The 24,997-nt window shown below is 35.6% G+C and overlaps 2 protein-coding genes across 5 annotated transcripts in view; one reads left to right on the top strand and one right to left on the bottom strand.

The window, feature by feature from the left end:
* Positions 1-13,440, bottom strand: part of LOC149806640 (ATP-dependent RNA helicase DDX24-like) — a 74,090-nt gene extending 60,650 nt beyond the window's left edge. For both annotated transcript variants that reach the window (XM_089956001.1, XM_089956010.1), the window contains exons 1-2: positions 13,259-13,440; positions 1,278-1,584 (exon numbers count right to left, since the gene is read on the bottom strand). In XM_089956001.1, coding sequence (XP_089812127.1) covers positions 1,278-1,584; positions 13,259-13,432 — 481 coding nt within the window. In that variant the 5' untranslated portion in view covers positions 13,433-13,440. The remainder of the gene's footprint in view (positions 1-1,277; positions 1,585-13,258) is intronic.
* A 170-nt stretch (positions 13,441-13,610) lies between these two features.
* LOC149806639 (non-structural maintenance of chromosomes element 1 homolog) overlaps positions 13,611-24,997 on the top strand; it is a 34,157-nt gene continuing 22,770 nt past the window's right edge. For 2 of the 3 annotated variants that reach the window (XR_016420717.1, XM_089955974.1), the window contains exons 1-3: positions 13,631-13,718; positions 17,258-17,376; positions 18,573-18,712. Coding sequence is in view for 2 of the 3 variants with exons in the window: in XM_089955974.1 (XP_089812100.1) it covers positions 17,262-17,376; positions 18,573-18,712 (255 nt within the window). In the remaining variant the exon portion in view is untranslated. Of the gene's footprint in view, positions 13,719-17,257; positions 17,377-18,572; positions 18,713-24,997 lie in introns of all 3 variants that reach the window. The other variant, XM_089955984.1, reaches the window with a different exon arrangement.

The following is a 24,997-nucleotide window of genomic DNA, read 5'->3' as shown; positions in this document are numbered from 1 at the left end:
GCCAGCAAATTGCCAGTTACAATTCCCATATGCCAGTCAATTGCTAGTTACAATTCTCATATGCCAGTAAGTTGCTAGCTACAATTCTCATATGCCAGGAAACCGCTAGCTACAATTCTCATATGCCAGTAAATTTCTAGCTACAATTCTCATATGCCAGTAAATTGCTAGCTACAATTCTCATATGCAAGTAAATTGCTACTTACAATTAAATTCTCATATACCAGTAAACTGCTAGCAACAATTCTCATATGCCAGTAAATTGCCAGTTACAATTCCCATGTCAGTAAATTGCTAGCTACAATTCTCATATGCCAGTAAATTGTTAATTACAATTCAATTCTCATATGCCAGGAAACTGCTAGCTACAATTATTATATGCCAGCAAATTGCCAGTTACAATTCCCATATGCCAGTAAATTGCTAGCAACAATTCTTATATGCCAGTAAATTGTTAATTACAATTCAATTCTCATATGCCAGGAAACTGCTAGCTACAATTATTATATGCCAGCAAATTGCCAGTTACAATTCCCATATGCCAGTCAAATGCTAGTTACAATTCTCATATGCCAGTAAATTGCTAGCTACAATTCTCATATGCCAGTAAATTGTTAATTACAATTCAATTCTCATATGCCAGGAAACTGCTAGCTACAATTCCCATATGCCAGTCAAATGCTAGTTACAATTCTCATATGCCAGTAAATTGCTATCTACAATTCTTATATGGGGGTAAATTGCTACTTACAATTATCATGCCAGTAAAATTTAAATTGCCAGTTACAATTCTCACATGCCAGAAAATTGCTAGCTAAAGAAAAATGATTGAGTTTCTTTCAAGTGATATTTCATAGTGAAGAAAAAAGCCAGTGGTCACTGAAAATAGCCTGATATTTGCTATTGGAAAATAGTACAATGAAATGTTGCTAGCACTGAAAAAAATGTATTTTAAGTTCTGATTATATGGATCTTCCACCAAGGTAGGCCAAGAAAAATCATTTAACAAGTCAATAAACAGAAACAATTTACCCGGTAATTAGTTCTTAAATATTTACCACAAATTGGAATGTTCTAAGTGCCCAGAACATTATGTCAAACCGGATAGATATTGTTTTTAGATGATAAAACTTTACTATTGAGATCAAAACTGCATTTTAAAACTATATACACATGTATTCCAAAAGTCTCACCACCATGGATCCTTTTATGAATGGTGTATGAAACACCTTCAGATTATAATAATAATAATGGATACTGAAATGTTATACAAGTACCTCCCAAAGTTGCAGCTTTCCTTTTCCGCTTCTCATTTGATTTTGATGCAGCCTCTGTTCCTTTCATTTTTGCTGCCTGCTCTTCATTCTGGGACAGCTCATTTTCAGACACCTTAATTACTTCAACATTTTGACCATTGAAAATGTTACTACTTTTCTCTTCCTTATATTTCTTTTTTGTGTTCTTTTTTCTTTCTTTCTTTTTCTGGATACTGCTCTCATCTCTTTCATGAGTGGTTGAAGTCTCTGTTTTATTTATCCTGATTTTATCTGGAATCAACACCTTTTTTATCTTTTTCTTCTTTTTCTGAAATGAGATTTCATCAATAGAGATGTCATTAGTGTTATACCTTATTGAAAGGCTAAGGCCACAAACTATAGCATATCATATGGTACTAGTAAGAACTGCTGATCATGTAAATGCCAGACATGAGGAGATCTGATGAAGTGCAAGTCATTTTGTTTATAGTTTTCCAAAAGTATTAAGTATTCAAGTAATTAATAAGTATGCAAAAGCAGTCATAATCCAGATGTACTGTCTGTCATAGCAGTACAAGCTCACATTCAGAAGTCAATATACACTACAAAGATATACATGTTAAGTTGTTACTGGAAGCTGGTTTATACTTCTATATTCAGATAAACTTTCTATTATCATCATAATTTTTTAGATTACCAAAAGTCATATTTTAATCATAAATAACTGGTTTTCAACATTTGTCTAGCTTTTTCTCAAAGTATGGTAAAGAGGAGGGCCCTACAGTTGATTCTCAGTGACTGTTCCATATGTTCACTTAAGGATTTAATTTACTTTTTGAGTATGTACTGGGTAACAAATGCAATACACTAATAATTCATGCTAAATTTGCATGTGAACTAATTCATTCATTATGTCACACATGCTCAAAACGTTGTATTTATCCTTATATTTAGTGCTACAAAATATCCAGAAACCTGACACTGGGGCCCCTCTAATTTCAGATCAGGCTCAGGTGAGCTGCTGAGCAGTGGAGATCCTGACTTGGTGGAACACTTGCAGAATCATTCTGAATAATGGTTTGGCATACACAAATAGGTGATAACACCTCAGGCTAAAATGTCCACTGCCTATGCTCTTTGACCTTGAACTTGGGAGACACAAAACAGGGGCTTGATTTTCAGTCTTACCATGAACAAGTTCACCTGGCCCCTCCCTTTCCAGTCAGAAAAGTGGTTTTGCAATTGATGGACGCATAAAACATTCTATTAGGACTGCATTACTGCTCTAGGCAGTCTGCCAGGATATTCCTCCTGCTCAGAATATGGCAGACCCAAACTGTCATCTCCTCCAAAGTCAACTCATTGGAGGAGGTTCTAGACTTCCATACAAAAACAAGGCATATGTCTACTGCCTTGACATCATGAGATATGCAACTAATGATGTGTTGTCTGAAGCAATCATCATGCGGTTTATGCACCTCCAGTAGAGCTAGAAAGATTGTTTGGATTTCCAAGCTGTTAATGTGAAGTGTTGATTCTTCCTGAAACCATGATCCCTCCAAGAACTATACCCTCTGGCTCTTCATGAGCCAGTCCCTATTTAGTCACCATCTCAGGTGGTGGTGAAAATCAGTTCCAATGAGGTTCTGTGCTGCCTGATAATACTTGTGTGGCCTCCAGTTTGCAAGAAGCAGGAACTGGTGTGGGTGTAAGTAATGTCTTCCAAGGGGAATCAAGTCTGCTGCCAAGTTCTGGGTCCCAGGATAGGTAATGGTGTGCTGACAAGGTCTTTGCCATAAGAGACAACATGAGACAGAATTTTGTCAATCCTGTCTCAGGGAACACAAATTCTCTTGAGGCCAGTGAGGATATCTATCGCCATTTATATAAAATCTGAAAAAGGGTAAGATTGGACTTTTCCAGATTTGGAATAAAACCAATATGGGTCAGTTTGGACCAACACAGGAACAGGTCCTTCAGAAGAGAATCTCTAAGAACAATGTGCACCAACCAATTATCCAAATACTGAAGGTTGGGAATTCCTAAATACCTCATGTAGTCCCAATATCTGCATCACCCCCCAGCAAGAAAACTCAAAGGTTGGAGGGCAGGCCCGATGAAAGAGTTCAAAACTGAAATAACTCTTGGTCAAAGAAAACAACAGTAATGTCTGTGTGTAAGCAAGATTAGACGTGAAGATGTGCATCCATCCTGAAGATTGATTGAGACTGACCAGTCACTTGGCATTATGGTGACCAAGGCAGAAGTCTCCATGTTGAAGCATTCTTCCCAAATAATCTGTTTATGGCTGAAAAGTAAATTTTGAGCCTTTTTTGACACCAGAAAGATCTGGGAATAGAAACCCTGAGACTTGTCATTTTCCACCCTGTCGACCGTATCCTGTTCCAGCCATAAGCCATTTCCTATTTAGCCACCAACTCAGACAGTGGTGATAATTGTATTGGGGTAGTGGTAGTGTTGTTTCCAAACTGAAAGATGATTTTTGTGTGGTCTCCAGTTATTAGAAGCAGGAACTGTAAAGAGTGCAAGTACAGTCTGCCTAAGTGGGATCAAATCTACTGCCAAGTTTGGAGTCCCCAGAAGTAACAGGTAATGGTGAGCTTAAGAGGTTTTTAGTGTAAGAGTCAATATGAAATACAGGATTCTGTGAATCCTGTCTGGTGGAATGTTAACTCTCCTGGGACCTGTGAGGAAATTTATCCCCAAGTATATGAAATCCTGAGAAGGGGTCAGATCTAACTTTTCAAGGTTCAGTATAATACAGAGATGGGTCAATGAGACAAGGCTGGACAAATAAGCTTAAAACTGAAATATATCTTGGTCAAGAAAAACCAGAGATATTTTCTGTATGTAGGGAAGACTGGGGTGTGAAGATGCACATCCAGAAGATCAATGGAGACTGCTGAGTCACCTGACATTCTGGTCTTCCCGAACATTTTGATGCATTCTTCCCAAAGAAATGTTTATAACAGAGAGGTTAATTATGAGCTAACATTTTCTGCCTCGTTTTGACACCAGAAAGATCCAGAAATAAAGACGTTATTTTCCATCCTCTTGACTGCACCCTTCTGCAGAAGGGTCTGAACCTTTCCACCTTTAATGAGCCAGTTTGGACTGGTGCAAAAAGATGGGGGTCCATAATGGTGGAGGATATTTCTGGAAATGAAGCTGATAGCCATCCTTTTAAGTGGAATGTACCCACACCTTGCCCATTCCATGAGCAGAAGGGATTGCTCAATGAACATGAGGAAGATGGGCCTATGTTCCTCCCCTTAGACATGTGACATTCAGCCAGGTGCCATAACTTGTTGGACCAAGAACAAATTGGACAACAATCCGTACATGCACACCCTGTGTAAGCTAAACAGATAGGGTGAGTGTCCCATGGGGCCTTGTTTTGCAAACACATTTCCAAACCTTGTGACATATTACTCTGCAAGAGAAATATTTACAGAAAAAACAAACAAAATCCAGAACTAACGAATGGGTACATGATACTTATCTAACATCAGAAAAAGGCAAGGAGATACAATGAAGTGAAGAAAGTGACTCTCAAAAAAGAGCAAAATTTTGATGAGAGAAGTACACATATTTTATGTAATGATCATCCAAGCAAAAAAGAGGATATGGAAAATGAGGATATTCTGTATGCAAGAGTCTGAGTGGGATTTTCTTTCTGGAACCTTCTGGTACTAATTGGAGGAGAAAACTGATAGCTTGGATGGGAATATAAATCCCTGATAAGAATAGCAATGCAACAGTAGCAGCCTCTGCTCTTACAATGGCATATTGTACAGTGAAGGTGAAAAGTATATCAGAATGATATTTGATTGTATTTTTAAAAATTTCAGTATGCAAAAAGATATTATTAAAAACACCAAATAACACTTGAACACTAAAATAAACACCAAAATACACAAGTATTTACATATTTTCCATATATATCCAAGTACCCACATAAGTTATGATTTATATTCATTTGGATAATAATGATCATCAAAATAAACTTGTATTTGACATTTTCATCTTTTAATTTACTGTGTGTCAGTTACAATGTTGATATCAGCATGTATATCTCTAATAATAAATCATGCCATCACCACCAACTAATATTGGTACAGGTTCCCTTAAAATAGGTGGATGATACTTTTTTAAATTTGCACAAAACCGCTGAACACGCTACACAGAACCATTTAAGATGTCGACCTGAACATAAATATCAGGGGAGATGTCTTACATTATAGGACTAAGGATAATACAGTAAAGTTCACATGTATTATCAGAGCCCCATGCAATGCAGTGGTGGTGGAGAGAGAGTGCAGAGGATTAAGAAAAACTTTCACCATCTCTCCACACATCCTGATGGAGTTGCCACAACGGCTAATGGAGAATTGCTCTGCACACCATGCTTTCTCATTGAGAATCGTTAAGGATGACCACTGCAGAGTGGAAGTGGTCTCTATCAATTGGTGTGGTTAATTGTGTATGATTCCTGCAAGCATGCTCAATCGAGAGAGAAGCCAGTATATCAACATCTTCATCAAAAGATTATACACATTTCCTAGTTCTAATGAAGATTATGAGATATGATGCCAAACCCAATTTTAGATAATATTAACAGTCACAATTTCCCTCGAGAACTGTACTAATACTAATGTATTATTTTTTCATTTACAAAAGGCTTATTAACTCCTATGTAACAAGTTAATGCATTTACTTTATTCAAAGAAATCCTAGCTAACTTATGCACAAACTTGATTAGACATTGTTTATCTTCTCTTGAACAGTGAAAAGTTATGCCACTATTTAAACATGAAAAACAATCCTCTGACGTATGTACATTTAAAGTCCCTATAACAGCCACTTCTGTTAAAAACACACACACCCAAAAAAAGAACACTGAATTTACACTTAAATGTAAACCATTTGTTTAATGTTCAGTCCTTGAAAAGTACTGACTCAGTAACAAGGATGAATATACATGTACACAGCCACAAACTTTAGTTCAATTCTAACTGCATTTATACTGTATGGGACTGGTCTTTTAATTTATGGATCTATCCAACTTCGGCATTTTTTTTTTAAATTCTATCATTCATCTCATGATAAAACTGTTTCAAATAATATAACCATTGGAAATTTAAATGGTCTCTCCCTAATAAAGAATTAGCTGGTCAAATGGATGTTCAACAGAAATATAGCTACCATTCTGAACACTGTTATAAAACTAGCATCAGAAGATGGTGTCAATTTCAGTGTGGGGAAAGCAGGATGGTCCTGGCTTTTAAAAAGCTGTCGCCAAAAAAATCGCCAACCTCAATATTTTGTCGCCAATTTTCAAAAAGTGTCGCCAAAACAAGTAGTGTACATTTTTCCAAGTGTTAATTTAGTCTATTAATGTAACAGGCAATGAAAATTACAAAAGATGGATTAGTTAATACTTTAATTACAACAAGCATTAACAAAATGTTACAAAGTGTTACATGAAGATCCGTCGCGATTTTAGGGCTGCCCACTTGTTGAATGCAGTTTCAAAGTCTAATTTTTCACATTTATACATGCTAATTCTCATTAAATTCTCGAGAGATGAGATGCAGAGCTTATTTCTGATGTCAGTTTTTATGAGGTTCATCTTACTGAATCCACGTTCACAGTCCTCAGTGCTGACATGTGACACCAGTAGCCTCTCAGCAGCCCCCCCCCCCCCTTTATGGCTAGCTTCACAAAGCTTGTAGCGAATTGCTTCCTAAATCCCAAGAATGATCACTGAATGCTGTATAAATTTTCTCGAAAAAAAAAACAGGATCTCCATTCCCACGAATGAAACTTACACGAGTCAACACCTGGCAATATTGGACCGTATATATAAGCGTAAATTCACAACCAATTTAGGGATTCTTTCACTCCTGTATTTTGAGAAATAAATAATTATTATTAATTATGCAAAACTGTTTTTTTTTGCTATTTCTTGTTGCGGAGTTTAAGTCTCTGCAGCCGTAACACGGGACTGATGGCAAAAGGAAAAGATCAATGAGTATAATGCTGCACTGGCGACAGATGTAATTGTGATTGAGATTTTTTCCATTTGCTTTGTATTTATACATAGTAGTCGGTACTTCAAAGGTTATCAGTTTTCTATGAAGGTTCAGCAAAACTATTGTATTGGTATATGTATAAAAAAAACAGAAGGATTAGCCATACAATTAATTGTATCTGTTCTATTCGTGTCTTCAGAAGTCGGTCAGTTGTAGGTATAGTGCGGTAGCTTGATTGACTGTATCGCAGCATACAGTACTCAGCCCAGATGTCAGCATAAGCAGATTATGATGTAACAATGCACTGTAAAGATAGGGTTGTCAATAAGAACAAAGGATCATTTGTGTAACAGATTGATTCCAATGCATTGTTTAGTCAAGTTTGTGGCTTCCTTTCGTTCTGGCTTTAAATTTATTCAGTCCAAATCCATGATTGTATGTACAAATTAAATAACCAAAAAGTATGTCGCCAAAAAAATCGCCAGATGGGATATTTTTGTCGCCAATAAGGAAAAAAAATCGCAATTTGCGACATTGGCGAAGCCCAGGACAATCCCTGGGAAAGGTTAGTTTCTAACATGAAGCCATCAGACACTGTAGTTGAGCTCAAATTATGGTTCCGTCATTAACAGTGGAAGTTTGGTAATTGTTTCTAATTAATGTGACTGTAGCGTACAGCTGAAATGAATAATTATGCGTATAATTGTCAAATCTTAAATGTTCAACAAATTTAAGGCATTCTATGTGGCTGTATCCACATGTGTCCTATTATTTGATCGCTCTTCTCAGGATTTAAAAAAAAAAAAAAACATTTTTATCATGATAGAAAAAACTAATTAGTCAGATGAAAATGATGCATCAATAACCCAATCCTAACAGATCTAAGACGTTTAATTATTTCAATATGGTTTCCTGTTTGTGTCTATTTAAGCGTTTGGCTATTGAGACAAAAAAAATTAATAAATCCTGCAAACCAATTTCTTTCAATAGTATTTAGCCTATTTCTGTATTTGGTCTACTGCTTTGCAGCTAACATGGATTAAGTGGAAGACATGGGATTGATTCCTCATCTCTCTTGATCGATTGATCGATCAATACAATGACAGGTGTCAAATTTACTTTTCTCTAACACGGCCTTACACAAGTAAAAGACCATGAATTAGCACAGCCAGATCAGGTCAAGTGTTGAGGGTGGGTCAAAATTTTCAAAAAGAGCCCCATCTTTCCTTGAATGGGCACGAAAGCAAACGTCTAAGTGACTGTACATTTGCATGTGTGTACATTTTATGTTTTGCGGGGTGGTAGTGGTAGCAGGGGCCTTGATGAGTTCTCAGTAATATACTATTTATACTATTTCTTCTGATATCCAATCACAGGATTATTGAGGTGTGATTTAAACTTGAGATTGTTCTTTGAAAAAGGAACCATGCCATTCTTTTTCTTATTTGAAATAAATTTATCTTGTGATGAATGTAATAAGAAAAAGATATCCTGAATGGAAAGATCAATCTAGCCCCAAAAATTAAATGGCCAGTCCCTTGCAATACACATGTTGTTAAAACTGAACATGTATATTAGCTTCATGACTGGGTCATTACATGATTTGTCAAATTAGAATTTGCTAAAAAAAAATTTTTTTAAACAAAAGTGGCTGTCAATTGGAATTGAATTGTCTAAACCTTAGAGGATTATTTTTCATAAACAGAAGGATAAACTTACTGTTCAAATGAAGATCAATACAGTATGCCTCTCGTTAGGAGGGTGTGTAAATTCATTTCGATTTCTTTGACTAAAGTAAAAGTGTAAACATGCTGCAAAATAAGTCGATCAACCTTCTCTGAATGTACAGAATGGACAAGACGTTTTTCTTTAATTTTTAAATACAAATTAAGATTACTTGATTCTTGAAATGGTATCTGATTATAAATCACACAGGACATTTCGGTCTCTCTGTGGACTATCATCATTCATTGACTATTCAAATTTCAATCAGTAAAACTTCTGTTGTTATTCACTGGACCATAATCTGAGCTACATGTATTATGTATAATGTGCCAAATCATTCATGTGATACAAACGCACCTTTCCCACGCTTTAATTGACATCTTGTTCTGGTGCTAACATTTTATAACAGTTTTTACAATGGTCACTGCCTTGATTTCTGCTGAACATCCGCTGAAGCCAGTCTTTATTAGCGAGAGACTATTTTAGTTTCTAAGGGGGGGGATAAATGCTTGAAACCTGTTGTCTTATTCTGATTAGTGGTATAAAAAAAGAACACTATGCTAATTCCTTCGATTTAGAGAAACTTGCGATGAATGAAATAAAACAAATTACCAGCTGGAAATAATAATTTAGCCCCATACAATTAAATGGCCAGTCCAATACAGTACACGTGCATTAGGAATTGAATTAGTTCATAGTTGTGTACATGTATATTCAATCTCATAACAGGGCTATTACTGCTTAAGGACTAAACACGTTTGCATTTAAGTGTAAATTCAATTTTCTTTTTTGTTGTTTGTGTTTTTAAACAGAAGCTGCTGCCATCTGGAACTTAACTGTCCATACCTCATAGGATTACTTTTCATATTTAAACAGAATTTTACACTGTTCAAGAGAAGTTCAAGGTGGGCGACTTGTCAAGTCAGCAAATAAGTTTGCTAAATGTATACAAGACTTTTCAAATTAATTTCAACTGTCCATATATGTGATTGAAATAAAGATCACTAATTGGTGAAATTGTATTTAATTGTTAATCACTCATGAGGCATTGGTCTTTCCATGGGTGGTCTTCATTGATTGGCTGTTCAAATATCAGTCAATAGTGCCAATCAGATCCTCCACAGTGGTGATATGTTAGTATTTTATTGTTCCATCGTAGTCCGTTATCGTGGAGCAAAAGTGGAGAGATTAAGTCTAAAAGTACACGAGCTGTACTGTATAGCCCTATAATGTAAGATGTATCAAATGATATTTTAATTTTGGTTCTATGTCCTACTGCCTCAATAATTGCCTTGTGAAGCATGTTCCTAAGTCAACTGACAGGAGAAAGAGAGGCAACATTTTCATATCTCATACACTTGGCAGCCCATATCGACAATCTTCCACAAATTTTTAATACTTTTTTGCTCTCTTTATCCTGATGGAATCCAATGGAAGCCAAGATTGCCAAACATTGGATTAGGCTGAAGAATGTTTCTTTAACGAAATAAATAAAAAATATACTAATAATGAAGAACATGTTAAGATAGCTTGGTTTCATTCAAGATATTTTTCATCCTTTAATCAATTTCGGCATTCCCTGCTTCCACTGCATTCCAACCAACTGAAATGTAGGTCAGTGGAACTTGAAAATATGTCTATTTGCTTCTGTCAGAATTTAATTTTATTTGAAAAAAATTCTAGATCTGGCCCATCCTGTATTGTAGGTGAGGTGGCTGTCAAAAACAAATTTAATTTGCTTCTGGAAACTTTCATCACACTAACGAAATGTGTAAATGTATTTTCAAGATGTTTACATACCTGCCATAACAGGGTGCAATCTACAGCAGATCACCACTGTCCTACATGAAACAGTTATCTGAATTTAATCATACTGAAGCATGGCATGGCATGCTAAAATTATGATTTTGTACTCCCAAAGCCCCTGATTCAAGAAAACACAATTTTCAGTAATCTTCAAAATAAAAAATGTAAAAAATTACTCAAAAACACCCCACTGCCTATGTCCACTACATGTAGTATGAATAAACGGTAAAGTCATGATTGGAGCTTATATAAAACTATCCATTGAGCAGTTTAAATTGCGGCAAAAAAAGACAAAGTAGTCGGGTATAAGCTTTTATTTCACATATTACTTAACTGGCTAACAATAGCTAGTGAGATATGTTTCAAGACTGCAGTGGGTGAGCCCACTGTGCTAATTTGCATAGGCAGGATCAAGAGGTAGAACAACCAATTAGAGGTGAATTAAAGAGATGCTAGATGAGTGAACAAGAACAAAAGTTATTACACATTATTGCCTTGAAATAGAATGTTTAAACCATATGTCTTATACTTTTGACAAGTTTGTGTACAGTGGCAATGTTTCTTTGAGGTCGAATTTTACCTCCTATAGAGAATGCATAGCATCATCATTTCAGTGTCGGAATAGTGTTCAAGTGGAATTCATTTTTGAAGCCAATTTAGGTTAGCTATCAGCAAAACTCAACAAAATAAATTTCAGAACTCTTGATTGATGGAGTTTTATTTTGTGAAACATGCCAATGTAGCAATGAACAATAATGACACTTTCATTACTTTCAAACCCCTTTGAATCCTATCATATTTATATTCAAATTGTAGCTTTTCCAACATTGTTTGACAATATTAAAAACTTGAAATTTTATGCATGAGGAAATTGGAATCCGGGCTTGTGGAATTTAGCCAGGACTTGTGAGTTTTTTTAAGTTACCAGCCCAGGGCATGTATCTAAAAACAAATTTCTTTGAACAGTGCAGAGTAAGTAAAGTCTGCCTAAATCAACATGACTTTAATTTGTGGAAAAGCTTCAATATATGCTGCCAAGTGTGAGAGATATTCCCGAAAATTTAAATGCTTGTTCCAATATCAATTGACTGGGGAAAATGCTATACAATGCCATTATTTATGCCATAAGACGTTGAACCATAAACTTAAATATCAGGGTAAATGTCTTTCAACAGAACTTGAAAAAATGTCCATTTGCTCGTGTCAGAATTTGAATTTATTCCAAATAAGACATCAGAACATGTAAAGTCCACCTAAATCAAAATGACTTGAATTGTCCTACAATGTAAGACATAGCACATGTTGTTTTTGTTCAAGTGCTATGTCTTACTACCCAAATAACAGCCTTGTATAGCGTGTTCCAATGTCGGTTAACATTGGAATGAGTAGTCAAACTTTCAGGAATATCTCACACGCTTGGCAGCCAATATCAACACTCTTCCAGTATTCTATGTGTAATTAATATACTTTATGTTCTGTCTTTATCCTGGCGGAATGAAAATATGATACTAGCAAATGGATGCATTTTCATGTTCCATTGACATACATTTGAATTTTGTTGCAATGCGACGGTAGTTGAGGTATCCTGAAGTATGCTTAAGTATGTTCATGTGGGGGATAATTTTCTTGAACTAAAGGAAACATTGCTTACAGTTCCATTAGGCATAATATATTTTTATTCATTTCGTTAAAGAATAATATTTCAACTTAACCTGATTTCGGCATTCACGACTTTCATCACATTTCCAACCAAATGAAATGTAGGCCAATGAAACTTGAAAACAGGTCCATTTCTTTTGTGAGAATTTGAATTTGTTAGAGAAAAGACACCAAGGTAAGTAAAGTCTGACAAAAACATTACAACTTTACTTTGTAGAAGTGTCATCATTGTTTGCCAGTCATGTGTGATATTTCTGAAAATTTTACTTTCGTTACACTGTTAGTCGACATCAAAACACGCTACACAGCACCATTAATTAGGCAGTGAGACCCATCACCACCCAGAACAAAAATAATGGTTGATGTGTCTTACGTTGTTGGACTAGAATTTGTGGGAAAATCTTTAATATGTGCTGCCAAGTGTGAGATATTCTTTAAACTTTGGACGCTCGTTTCGATGCCAGTCAACATCGAATCACACTACACAAGGCCGTTATTTAGGCAGTAAGACGTAGCATCAAAGCATACATGTGATACGTCTTACATTGTAGTACTAAGGATAATGTGATTGTAATATAAAACTCTAATGCAAATGATTCTTACATGGAGGATTTATTTGCATCATATTTTAGCTTGGGCACGCGAATATTTTAATGTGATATGTTTCTAGTATGTTATAACTTGCATGTTGTTTAGTTCAATGAAATGTCATGCGAAATCATATGACACAAACTGTTTAACGACCACAACACCTACACTTTGTTTCCTGTTATCTTCGGCAAAGGAATAGTTCGCTGACTTGATTAAATCATAATCAGTAAGTACTTGTAAGTCAATTAAACCATTAAAACCACCTTTAGAAAGAATATCTGGCGCTATTTTTACTTTTTTCCACTTTGCTTTCGGCTCCACGTGAATAACAGAAGCCATTATTGTTTTTAATCTCTACGTTATAGTACGAATAAAAAGAGGAGAAAGATAGATATTAAGATGTAATACTATTAGGAAATATATTTAATTTTTAAAATATACTATATTATTATTTTCTTGTATTTTGGAATCTCTTTCATTTAAAATAGAATTTTAGCAATAGTTTTGAGACTTTACAATTGGTTACACTTGGTGATCATCGCCAGCTGTATGAGTTAACAGGCGGTAAGAAAATTTTCCATATCAGCTCAGTTGGACTAAGGAGAGACAAACCAGGCTTGTAACAGTGAGAAATTCATAAAGAATCTCATTTGCACAGCATCTTGATGAAATAAATTTAGATAGGATCAATGGCGTTTAAGGGATTGTTTTAGTTGCACAAGGATGCATGTCCCAAATAAATATCCGAGTCTTGTCGCTTACAGTTTAGGACGAGGGTCTCTTGGGAGTTATTTTGATATTACGCTTTTACCGAGAAAATAAATGAATGTTGGTATGTACTTGACCTGATGTTGCGAATTTCTTGTATATTTTGCACAAATTCTAAATCAACTTGAAAAATTGATGCAACTTCCATGAACATCGTTCTGCTACCTATACCCGCCAACAAACTTGCTGAGACAGTGAGAGAATTAAAGCAAAGCATCGGTGACCACCAGTAAGGGGTAGTGGCAACGGAATTGTTGGTGAGAATGGGCCCACCTACATGTGTATGAAAATACATGCAGACCACAGACTTTAAAAAACTCCAGGTGTTCCAATGAAAAGTAATTGTGTACATCTAAGTTTTTAATGACACCTGCAAATGTGAAAGCCGTCAGGACTTATGGAAAACAGCAACATTAAACATGCTTCACATTTTGAAAACAGAACGTGTAGCAAATTAAAAGTTGAGAAAATACTTAACACATCCCCAAGATTGTGAAGAGGTAAACGCATTCTCAAAGATCAATAGGTTGGTACTAGCAATTGCCAGAGAAGAAGCCTAGAAGTTTATAACTCTTGGGTTGTTTGTCACTTCTATTAAAATCATATCTGGTGATTGAAAAGTTATAAAATAGTTATATTGTATGCCGATTTTAGTCCAAAAGCAGACAGACATTTGCAGTGTAACATCTTTTTGAGCCAGTAAAAATGATGTCGCTGCTTCCATCATGATGGCAATGGATTTGATCATAAGCCTGACCCTCTTAAATCAAAACTCAATGTTAGGCAGGACACGTCAGTTCAAATTTTCAAAAGTATCTTGAAGAAAGGTTCAAACATTGCTCTTTCAAAGAATGTATGTTTTTAGCACGTATTTGATAGTTTAAGAGGATCAGATGCTATTTAGACATTATGAAATTCATTTAATCACCTTAGAATGTATGATAAAATTATAACGAGGCCAGATACACAAGATTTGGGGTTTTCACTTTAAATAAATATATTTTGATGCAAGAAGAACAAAAAAATGAGAACAAACATTATGATGATGATCTGAAAGACATGCATTTGCTCTCATGTACATGGTACAGGGGTTGTTTCAATCAAGTTTAGAAATTTGTTCAACCGCCATTTTATAGTGAACATTTAGAAAGTAAAAAGAAGAATTCTTGATTAAGGGTAGTTGATTAAGCATTTGTTCTACCTTGCAATTACAATTACTATAATCTAGTTACTCAGTTAAAATTCATTTCAGTGTATTGCTTCCGTTCTCTTTTTAGACCATATTGCCAAAATACACTGCATATGAATATGATAGTTTTTAAACATGCACCAGATGTGTTTATAATACAGATAGAACTCAGTTTTCTCCTTGAACATAAATTATTGCTTAAAACCAATGTGAAATGCAAATATGCATACTGGAAAATAGAGGGCATAATTCAAATAAGAGAATGAAAGCAATACACACACACACACTAATGTTAAAGCATGACTGGTAAAATCCTCACAGTCACAATTAGCATTTTCTATAAACAACCATTACCTAATGGAAAATAATCTTCTAGAATGATCTAATGATCCTTGTTTATTTACTACACAATATCCTACAAATTTCTCTTAGGAATCTCCAAAACCCTGACCCAAATCAATGTATTTAATCCTTGTTTACCTGAATAATAATTCTGATAATAAACTCATACACATAGAGAATAATGAAGCTATTATTAGTTGAATAAATGGTTATATTGACATGGGTTTTAACCAAAGACTTCTAATTATGTGTCCAACTGGTTCTAAATAAAAATGATGCCATTCTGACATACAATATGTTCACCACAATAGCTGATTTGCAAGTTTTGTAATCACTGAAGAATATCAGAGATGGTTTTAATACTCAACAGTTAAAAAGAAGAAATGGTCTTGAATTTCTGGAGAATCACTTGGGCTAGTAGAGCATAAGTGACGTAAAGGGACTATTGTTGTATGGTCAGCATTTTGATTTCAGCCAGGTTACATTTTTCTCATATGGGTCTCTTTCCTTGCATCCATTTTTTCACTTGTCAAGATAATTGTATCCATTTAATTTCAGCTACCCGCATGATTATACATGTGTCTTGCCAAATGACATGTATGTTGAATAGTGCTATGATGTTGAACAAGACTACACTGTTAAACATCATTTTGTAATACATTTTGCACCATTTAGAGAGCAGGGCAGAAAGTAAAGATATTATCAAGTTCAAAATTTCGTAGCAGTCAAACTTAAATATTATTCAGCTTTATTTTCTGGAATATGTCTTCTGTTGGAATGAGTTTTATGTTATTCTTACCTGCAATATATTGCCAAAATATGTCAGCCTGAATGTATAGATGATAAAAACTAACTTCTGGTTTTAATTTTTTGAGCAGTTTGAAGGTTCGTTGGGTGGTTTTATCCCTTAATATAATAATTCATTTTTGTCTTTATGCAATCTGGCTTGTTTTTTCATTGTTCATTTACATAATGGCACAGTAAAGAATTGTATTCTTTTTCTCACATTTTAATCAAGATATTCGCTTGCATTGATTCATTATTTTATTTTCACAATATTATGCTTTCTTTCATATATAGAATCAGATGTTATAAACAAGCAGTTTTTATATTACTTTAGTTATTAAATTTCAAAATGTCTCATTGTGGTAGAGATTTTTGAGCCAAGTCAGGAGACAGCTAATGACATTATCAATCAATATTCCACTTAGTGACATCTATATGTGGAATGTTTATCACTTACCCCACTGCCTAACAATGGGCTATGGGGCCCCGAGTGGCTGAGTGGTCTAAAGCACTCATCATTACGGATCACTGCCATCTCACTGCTATCTGCGTTGGTTTGAGTCTCGGATTCGGCTAATGTGGTTATGTGAGAAAGCTTGCCAGTAGCTTCTCGTGGGTCGGTGGTTCTTTCCGGGGGTTTTCCGGGTTCTTCCTATACCATTAATACTGGCCGCCATGTATAGTCTATCTTGTGCTGAAAAATGGCGTTAAACCCTACAACAACAACAACAATAACAACAATGGGCTACCAAAATTTAGAACAGGATCACACTTCTTTGAAAACTGAGACCGTTATATTATATGTTATGGAGCAAATTTTGAAAACTGAGAGTCTATGCCTGGAGATCATAAAATTCAGAGCTTGAGTTTGAGATTGAGTTTTTACTATGAGACATTGAAAAATGATCTTTAAAAGTAACATTATTTGCGATTGGTCAGAACAAAATCTCAAGCTCAAGTTGAATATTTTTATGATCTGGACTGCAGATATGAGGTCCCAGAAGCAATGACTTTTATTAAAGACAGTTTTTGATCATGCTGAAATGGATTAAATTAATATCTGTTTGATTTTCCCCCAGAAACATGTCTCAAATGACAGACAGTCATCGGTTGTTTCTCCAGGCCTTTATGTCACGAGGGATCCTGGATGCTAAGGAAGTCAAGAGCCTCTTCAGGACATGCTGTGAAAAATTCAACAGTAAGTTCTCAAAAACTTCCACTAGACTGGTGACTCAGCCGTGTTTAGGTCCACTGACTCTTTTCAAGGTTCAAGGTTTTTTTTTTAAAACTGCCATTGCAATGAGAGCATACTAACTCTGATAAATTATTTAAAATCTATTTGAGACTCACCACATATTTCAAGAGTGATTTCGATGAAATACTTTAATTGTTTATGGAACTTGTAATGCTGAAGACTTATGAAAAACCAGACACATTGTAGTTCACATCTTAAGTTTTTTCTTTTCTTTCTTATACAACAATTTAACTAGTTTTTTCCTTGCCAAAGAATGAATTTTGGTCATCTGAGCTCGTTTTGCATGGGGCAGTACAAAAAATTACCTGAAGATAATTCTTCATTGAATTGGCTGGTTTTAGAAGTAGTGATCACATTCCCTGCAGTGTTGAAGAATCATTAATAATACATATGTATTGATGCTGACCTGTATGTGTATATTTCTTGAAGCATGTTGTAATTCAACTCCTGATTTGGTATTCTCTAAAATTCTTGAGCATGAACTCAATGTACGTAAGTTTAACTTTTAATAGCATAAAGTCAGAATCACCAAACTTGTCTTAACTTTTCATTCCTCTTTATAATGGTAAAGTTTAACATCATAGATATAGTCATGGTATAATGTCTGTAACTCCGATTTTTAGTTTTAGTTTGAGTTTTGTGTTCCAGATAAATAAGAATACAGGGTCCAGTAATGAAGTAATGACCGCATATTATGGAATACAGGTGGGATTGTGAAAGCAGAGGTGAGACATGAGAATGTCACTTGAAGGCAGAGAAATGATGGGGATGTGAAAATTGAAGTTTCAGATATAGATATGAAGGAAAAGGTACGAGATGTGGGTGTGAAGGCTGTACTGTGGGATGGGCTTGTGAAATTGGAGCTTTCAGATGGGGAAATGAAGGTACAGCTGCGAGATGGGAATAGTTGTAACAAATAAAGAGAATGGGTATATTTATGTCTTGGTTTCCATTACATAGCTTAAATATGTGTTTTCTCTTAACCTGTACTTAGTAATGCTTGTACATCATACTGTTCATTGGGAAATGCTTCTCGTTCCATTTTCTTAGAACAGATAGTTTTAAATCTTCTGATGTGCTTGGATAGAATATTTGAATTTAGTGGTCAGATTATTTGAATGATTCTTTTTTCTTTCTAGCTCATATAGCAGATAATGAAGAAGAGAGAAGGCACCAACTGACAGAATTTGTCATCGCCATTAATAACAATATAAAGCCCTTTCATATGGAGATAAAGAAAGGAGTTAGTGAGGAAGATGGGAGTAACTACTATGGTTTGGTATTAGTTCAAATTCGAGTTTCTGTACACAAAGAGTTTATTGTCTGACCGGGTCAAATTTGAAAACCAAATTCCATTCAGTCAGCAATATTTAATATGCAGTAACCTCCAAATTTATAATTTGCATGGTAACTATTAAGAGTTTTTTTTAGTCAGCAACCTGTACCTTATTAGATAAAGCTTGTATAAATGTTTATATGTCATAAATAATTAATGGGATTTTAATGCAATTTTAAAATTAATTAAACAATATTTACAGTTTTGTACAGATGCTGATATTTTCTTCATCTTTCTTTGTAGAGGTCTTTGTTCAATCAGAAGTTTTAAAGTTGAAATAAATAAAACCATTTTAATCATATTATGATTTTCCGTTCAGTTTTATGGCACATCATTTTGAGCTCATCAACTTCTTTACTGCTTTTAATGGCATCCTTTCTTAATATGAAAGTGTTTACCATGATGTATTCGAGTGATAATACTTTATTGTAGATTAAAACTAACAACTTAGACTTATTACCTTCTTAGTTTCACAAACTTTCATGGTATGAAAATTTTCGTTTGACCACTTGCCCTGCAGGGAATGTGACTTCATACTTTTACTGCATGAAGTTTACTTGTCTTATGTCTAATATTGAAAATTGAAAACCTAAAGTTCATAAGATGTTTATTTGATAACTTGGCAAGATCTGTATGTTGAAGTTTTTCTAATGCCTTTTCATGCTCTTCACTGTGTTTCCAACTTTTATCATGAAAATTTGAATTATTTCTTTTCTAAACAATTAGATGCACCTCTTAAACCCACAATTAATGATGATTAATGATAATCTTGAGTTCGACATTGTGTGTGTGTGTGTGTGATTTGGATTTTTAACATAGCTTTAACATTTTTTCAGTCATTTTGCTATGATGTTTGCAGTGTGACAGTTTACAATGATGTCTAGCACTGGGGCATCATGCCACAGACATGTAGCATGATGTCCTACCCAGTCACATTATCCTGACACCATGCCGCCCAGTCCTAACACTAACATTTTAATGCAGAGCGCCTAGCAAGGCAGCTGTTTGTACAGTTTTTGTAAGTCTTTGGTATGACTTGGCCGGGGATCGAACCTGCATCCAAGGCGGATGCTCTAACCACTAGGCCACCAGAGCGGTTAATGTTAAAGTATACTTAGTTTTACAACAACATCCCATACACCAGGACTACTAGATCATCTGTCCCTATTAGATTTTTTTCTGGGTTTATAGGCATTTTTCAGCAAATGAGAGGATATTCATGGCAGTCCATATATTTGGTGGAGGAAGAACCTGGGACAACCCCAGGAAGAACCACCAATCCACGCTTTCTCCCTTACGAACATTGGCCAAGCCTGAGACTCGAAACCATGCGGAGATGAGATGTGTGAGTGATCTGTAATGGCAAATGACTCAGACCATTTGGTCACCTGGTTATTGTTGGGATTATCTCTTTAATGTAAAACATATATGTAACACTGGATGTGAGTCCATGTTTTTTCTCAACCCATATGGCAGCATTTCTTGGGGCTGATTTAAGTTGACAGAAAAGGATTTCTTTGACAGACTTTATTTGCACATTTTCTAGTTATTGTGATTTTTGAAGTGCGTGTCAGGCATGCACTATGTCTTTAATCAACAATTTCATTGGCTTTAATCAGTAAACATATTTTGAGCTGCATTGTGCAAAGATAATTTGTTATTACAGACACATGATGGTTCAGATAAATGACCAGTTGTTTCATATCATTTACAAGGTTTATTGCTACTGCCCCCTGTTGCCAATGCTATTCGCTTTAGTTTTTGTGGTGTACATTTGACTTAATCAAGGTTTGTTACATACGAGTCAAATTTGTTAAGTTGCTTTAGATGGATGAGACCTTAATCTAGTTTGATTTCCAGCGTCCCATGATGTCATGCACAGGGGTTGTGCCCCAAGTATCTGTCCTCATGTGGTTGGCATCTGTTGCATAACTTTACCACAGAGTCTTGGATTGCAACTAAATTTGGTATTGGGCTTTAAATTGATGAGATCTTGAAGAAGTTTCATCCTCAACCACATCTCCTCAAAATAAGTTACAAGATTTGTTCCCTCCCTCTCCCTCCATCCCCCCTCTTGGTTTCTGCAGGATTACATTAGCAGGGATTACTGGGTTTCATCTAGAATAGGCATGCAACTTTATGCTATTGAGACTTTGAATGAATATAATTTCCATAATTCCATTTTTATTTTAAAGAGTTATGGCCCCTGATTACCTGTCTTCTTTGGTATCAGTAAGAAATGTTGGATTTTTGCCATCATTATACTGATAAGATCTAGAATGACTTGGATTTCCAGCATTCACTGTACTCATTCAGAGGAGTTATGTTTCCTGATTCTTCATTCTCCAAACATGCTGTTCCAACACATGATCTTCTGTTTATGGTCCTGCTGAGCAAAATGTAATGAGTCTAATAGCTCTGTTCAGTTTTTTCCGTCACCCCTGAAGGGGTATAGGCCACCCACAAAAGATCACCAGGTGTGACCCATCTTTGTGATGTCCACCTCAAGGTCGCATTGCCAGGTATTTCTTGGTTGACCCCTTCTCCGCTTGCTTTGAGGGTTCCACCTCGATGCGTGTGTGGTAATGTTTGTCGGAGGCTTATTTAATGTGTGTCCTTTCCAACCCCAGTGTCTCTTGTTGATCTCATCTTATACCGGAACCTGGGAGGATCTCGGTTGCAGGTTGGTGTTGCTGATAGTGTCTAGCCAGCAGATCTGGAGAAGTCTTCTTGGGCAGCTATTGATGAAGGTCTGAACTCTCTTTACAGTCAACTTGGTGGTTCTCCAGGTCTCTGCTCTCTACAGTAGGACTGACTTCACGTTGGAGTTGAGCAGTCTGATCTTGGTAGTCAAGGAAATTCTTTTGGAGCTCCATATGTTCTTGAGCTGTATGAAAGCTGCTCGTGCCTTTCTGATCCTTGCCTTGATGTCTCCGTCTGTTCACCCTGCTGGTTGATAATGCTGCCCAGGTATGTGAAGGACTCCACCTCTTCCAGGGAGCTTCCATGCAGTGTGACTGGTTTGTTGCTGACATACTTATCTTAAGAATCTTGGTGTTGTCTTTGTGGATGTTGAAGCCAACCTGTGCTGATGTGGCTGCCAGTTTGTTGGTCTTGTCCTGCATTTGCTGCTGACTATGGGACAAGAGCGCTAGGTCATTGGCAAAGTCCAGGTCCTCAAGTTGACTCCACAATGTCCACTGGATCCCATTTCTCTGCCTTTAGGTGGATGTCTTCATAATCCATTCGATGGCAAGAAGGAAGATAAAAGGCAACAGCAAGCAGCCTTGCCTCACACCAGTCTGCACTAGGAAGCTGTTAATAGTTCTAGTTGCCAGTAATATGTATTTAGTTCCTATATTGCTAGAAAAAAATCTGTTATTTTATATATACTTTAGAAGCTCATTTTTTGTGTGAGCTGCTAAAAACTCAGTATATTAATCCTCATCTGTTGTGTATCTTAAAATGAGCTTCTCAATTTTATTGCTAAATGTATTAAAAGGAATATATACAATTCTGTTATGTCATAAAGTTTGTTCTGTACAAATAAAGCATTTGAATATTAAAAATCCATATTGTTCTGAACAGTTCATGGCCAGCTTCAAATGGACTGTTTTAAATACATCTGATGAATTGTACATTTCTGCAGAATAGCCAGTTTGTTAGTAAAGCAGCAGTTGATGATGTAAATATGGGCTAAAACAAAAAACCCACCATTACATGCTACTAATTAACTGGAGACAATTTGTCTTCAAAATGTACAAGCTGGGTTTGCTTCATGATGCAAACATTGTTTGTTTCATTGAACACTGCTTCCTTGATAATTTGCAATCTGATAACTCCTGAACACTCACTTATAATGTGATGTCTGGTGTTGATTAAGTTTGTTTTTTTGTATGAAAATATTTTAAAAATTGTCCCATATGTGTTGAATGTGAAACAAATTGTGATCAGAATTTACAAATGGATCCTTGATACATTGCTCATTTTATCATCAAAAATGGCAGTTAGTTCCCAAAATATTAGAATCAATGTGAAATTTGCAAGTTTTAGTTAGAAGTTACATTTTTTTATAGATTTTATTGGAAAAATATTTCTTCAGTACACTGTAAATAATAATATATTGTGAAATAGCGAACAATGAAAAATTCTGGTAAATGTTTGCATGTGGCAAATTGAAAGATATAAACACCAATTAAATAATAAATATGTCTTGTCATGAGAAGTTCATGTTTTAATTTTTTAATTCTTTTTCACTGTAAACAGCATAATCGTGGCATGTTCTCTTCTATTGAAACATAAAAACTTTTTACATATTGAATCGTAGATACCCATAAGGTCTCACACCAGTTATTAGCATCAATAGTGAGTTTCAGTGGTCACATACCACTCACTATCCATTATTACAAATAGTGTATCTTGATGGTCTCACACCACTCATTATCATCAATGCTATACTGAGACTTAAGGCATAAGAATATACAGACACCTGCCTGAATTAGTTGTAAAAATATGGACCATTGTTAATTTATTTTTCGTTGTTGGTTTTTTGTGGTCTTACAAGGTATTGACATCACTTAAGTAGCTACATATAAGGGGAAAAAGAGAGGGCATTTTTCATCCATGTCTCACCTGGTAACTCAGAAGATATCTCCTTGATCCCATGAGAATAGCACATTTAGATCACAGGAGGATATGGAATTGTTCTCTGAACCCTGAAGAACCCAGATGATTAGCTCTTCAACAGAAAAGAGCACTTCTCAATCCCAGGAGGATAGCATTGTTCTCTGCAAAGAAATATAAGACCTTTGGACCCATGACAGTCATTTCAACCCAGTCAGTGCCTGTCAGGGTCCACCTCAGTGAAGGAAGTACTAAGGTGGAATGTGAAGTGTACCTACCCCCAACCCTGAATGAGAGAAGAGCAGGACCTTTTCCAAGTCCACAGTCCAGTGACAGCAGACAAGCACAATGAACCTCTCTGGAAAGGGATAGCAGTGATGTTATGTACATTGGGAAGAGGTATCAATTTGTTCAGAGTCACCTGACTGGTAATTGGTCAGACACCGGTCTCTGAGTACTGGTCACCAATCATTAGAACCCCTTTGGTACTGGGATAGAGATTGGGTCAAGACAACCTCTTCCCTAGTCAGGCTACTAATAAACCCTTTTCAGGGTGGGAAGTTGGCATTCATGCACCAGGCTTAAGAAAGGGGATCTTATTAGCATCACCCTTTCCTATAATCCTTCTTAATCCCAGTGGGATGTGGGTACATCCATTGCAAGCAAGTGACCTGTCCTTCCCAATTTTTGCTGTCATAGACACAGGGCTTTAGCTTCCTATAGTTTTTGTGTCACAGGTAAAACTTTTTACAAGACCATCATCCAGCAAATATCACATCAAGCAACATAAGAATCTCGTTTAGTGAGATTAGAAAATGTAGGGCGATAAACAAGTGATTTACCAGAACTGTCAAAAGAGGGTGCCACAATATCAGCATTGCTTTTAAGAAATATTCTCTGGACAGGGTTCTATTTTGGCAGATATTTTTAGAAACACTTCTCACCTGTGGACATTGACTGAGCATGTGGCAGTCATCTTTATGTGAGATTGAAAATGAAGATTTGGGTGTATGATGGTATGGGTCAACAAGAAAGATTTTTCCATGTAACCTTTGAAGAGAATACAAATTAGGGTTAAGTCCACTTGGCTAGAAAAGTATGGCTATCTGCTCACAGAATAAATTCTTAAGACATTATGCATTCATACCAATATCTAGTTTATGAAAGGAATATGCCTTCATGAATATTCTGCTGAATGGTCACACAAATGAATGATTCTTGTTGAGTTACATGTGTTCCTACTGGACATAAGCACAAATGATTTTGCAGAAAAAGACATTTTGCAATCAGATACATGAACTATATCTTTCTCTGTTCATATGTTAAAATTTCACCATTATTCAGTACTCTTAATACTTGGATCTGAAATATTTTTATTTTCAGACTAATAATTAATTTATTAAATGCTAATTATGTATTTCTGCAGTCTAGTTCTTTTAGAAATTGAAATCTTTTTTAACTTCTCAACCTTGAAAATAATTTGCATTATCAGTCATTAGCAAGATTGCACTAAATTTTAATGGGCATCTTAACATGGAATATTTTAGTTACTGTTTAAATTGAATGTCAAGCACAGGAGTGAAGGTTTTAATTTAGCTCTTATTT

This window comes from Sinohyriopsis cumingii, chromosome 1 (assembly GCF_028554795.1).
Source record: "Sinohyriopsis cumingii isolate HCF-2022 chromosome 1, ASM2855479v2, whole genome shotgun sequence".
Classification (NCBI taxonomy): domain Eukaryota; kingdom Metazoa; phylum Mollusca; class Bivalvia; order Unionida; family Unionidae; genus Sinohyriopsis; species Sinohyriopsis cumingii.
This window is presented reverse-complemented; position numbering and strand designations above follow the sequence as displayed.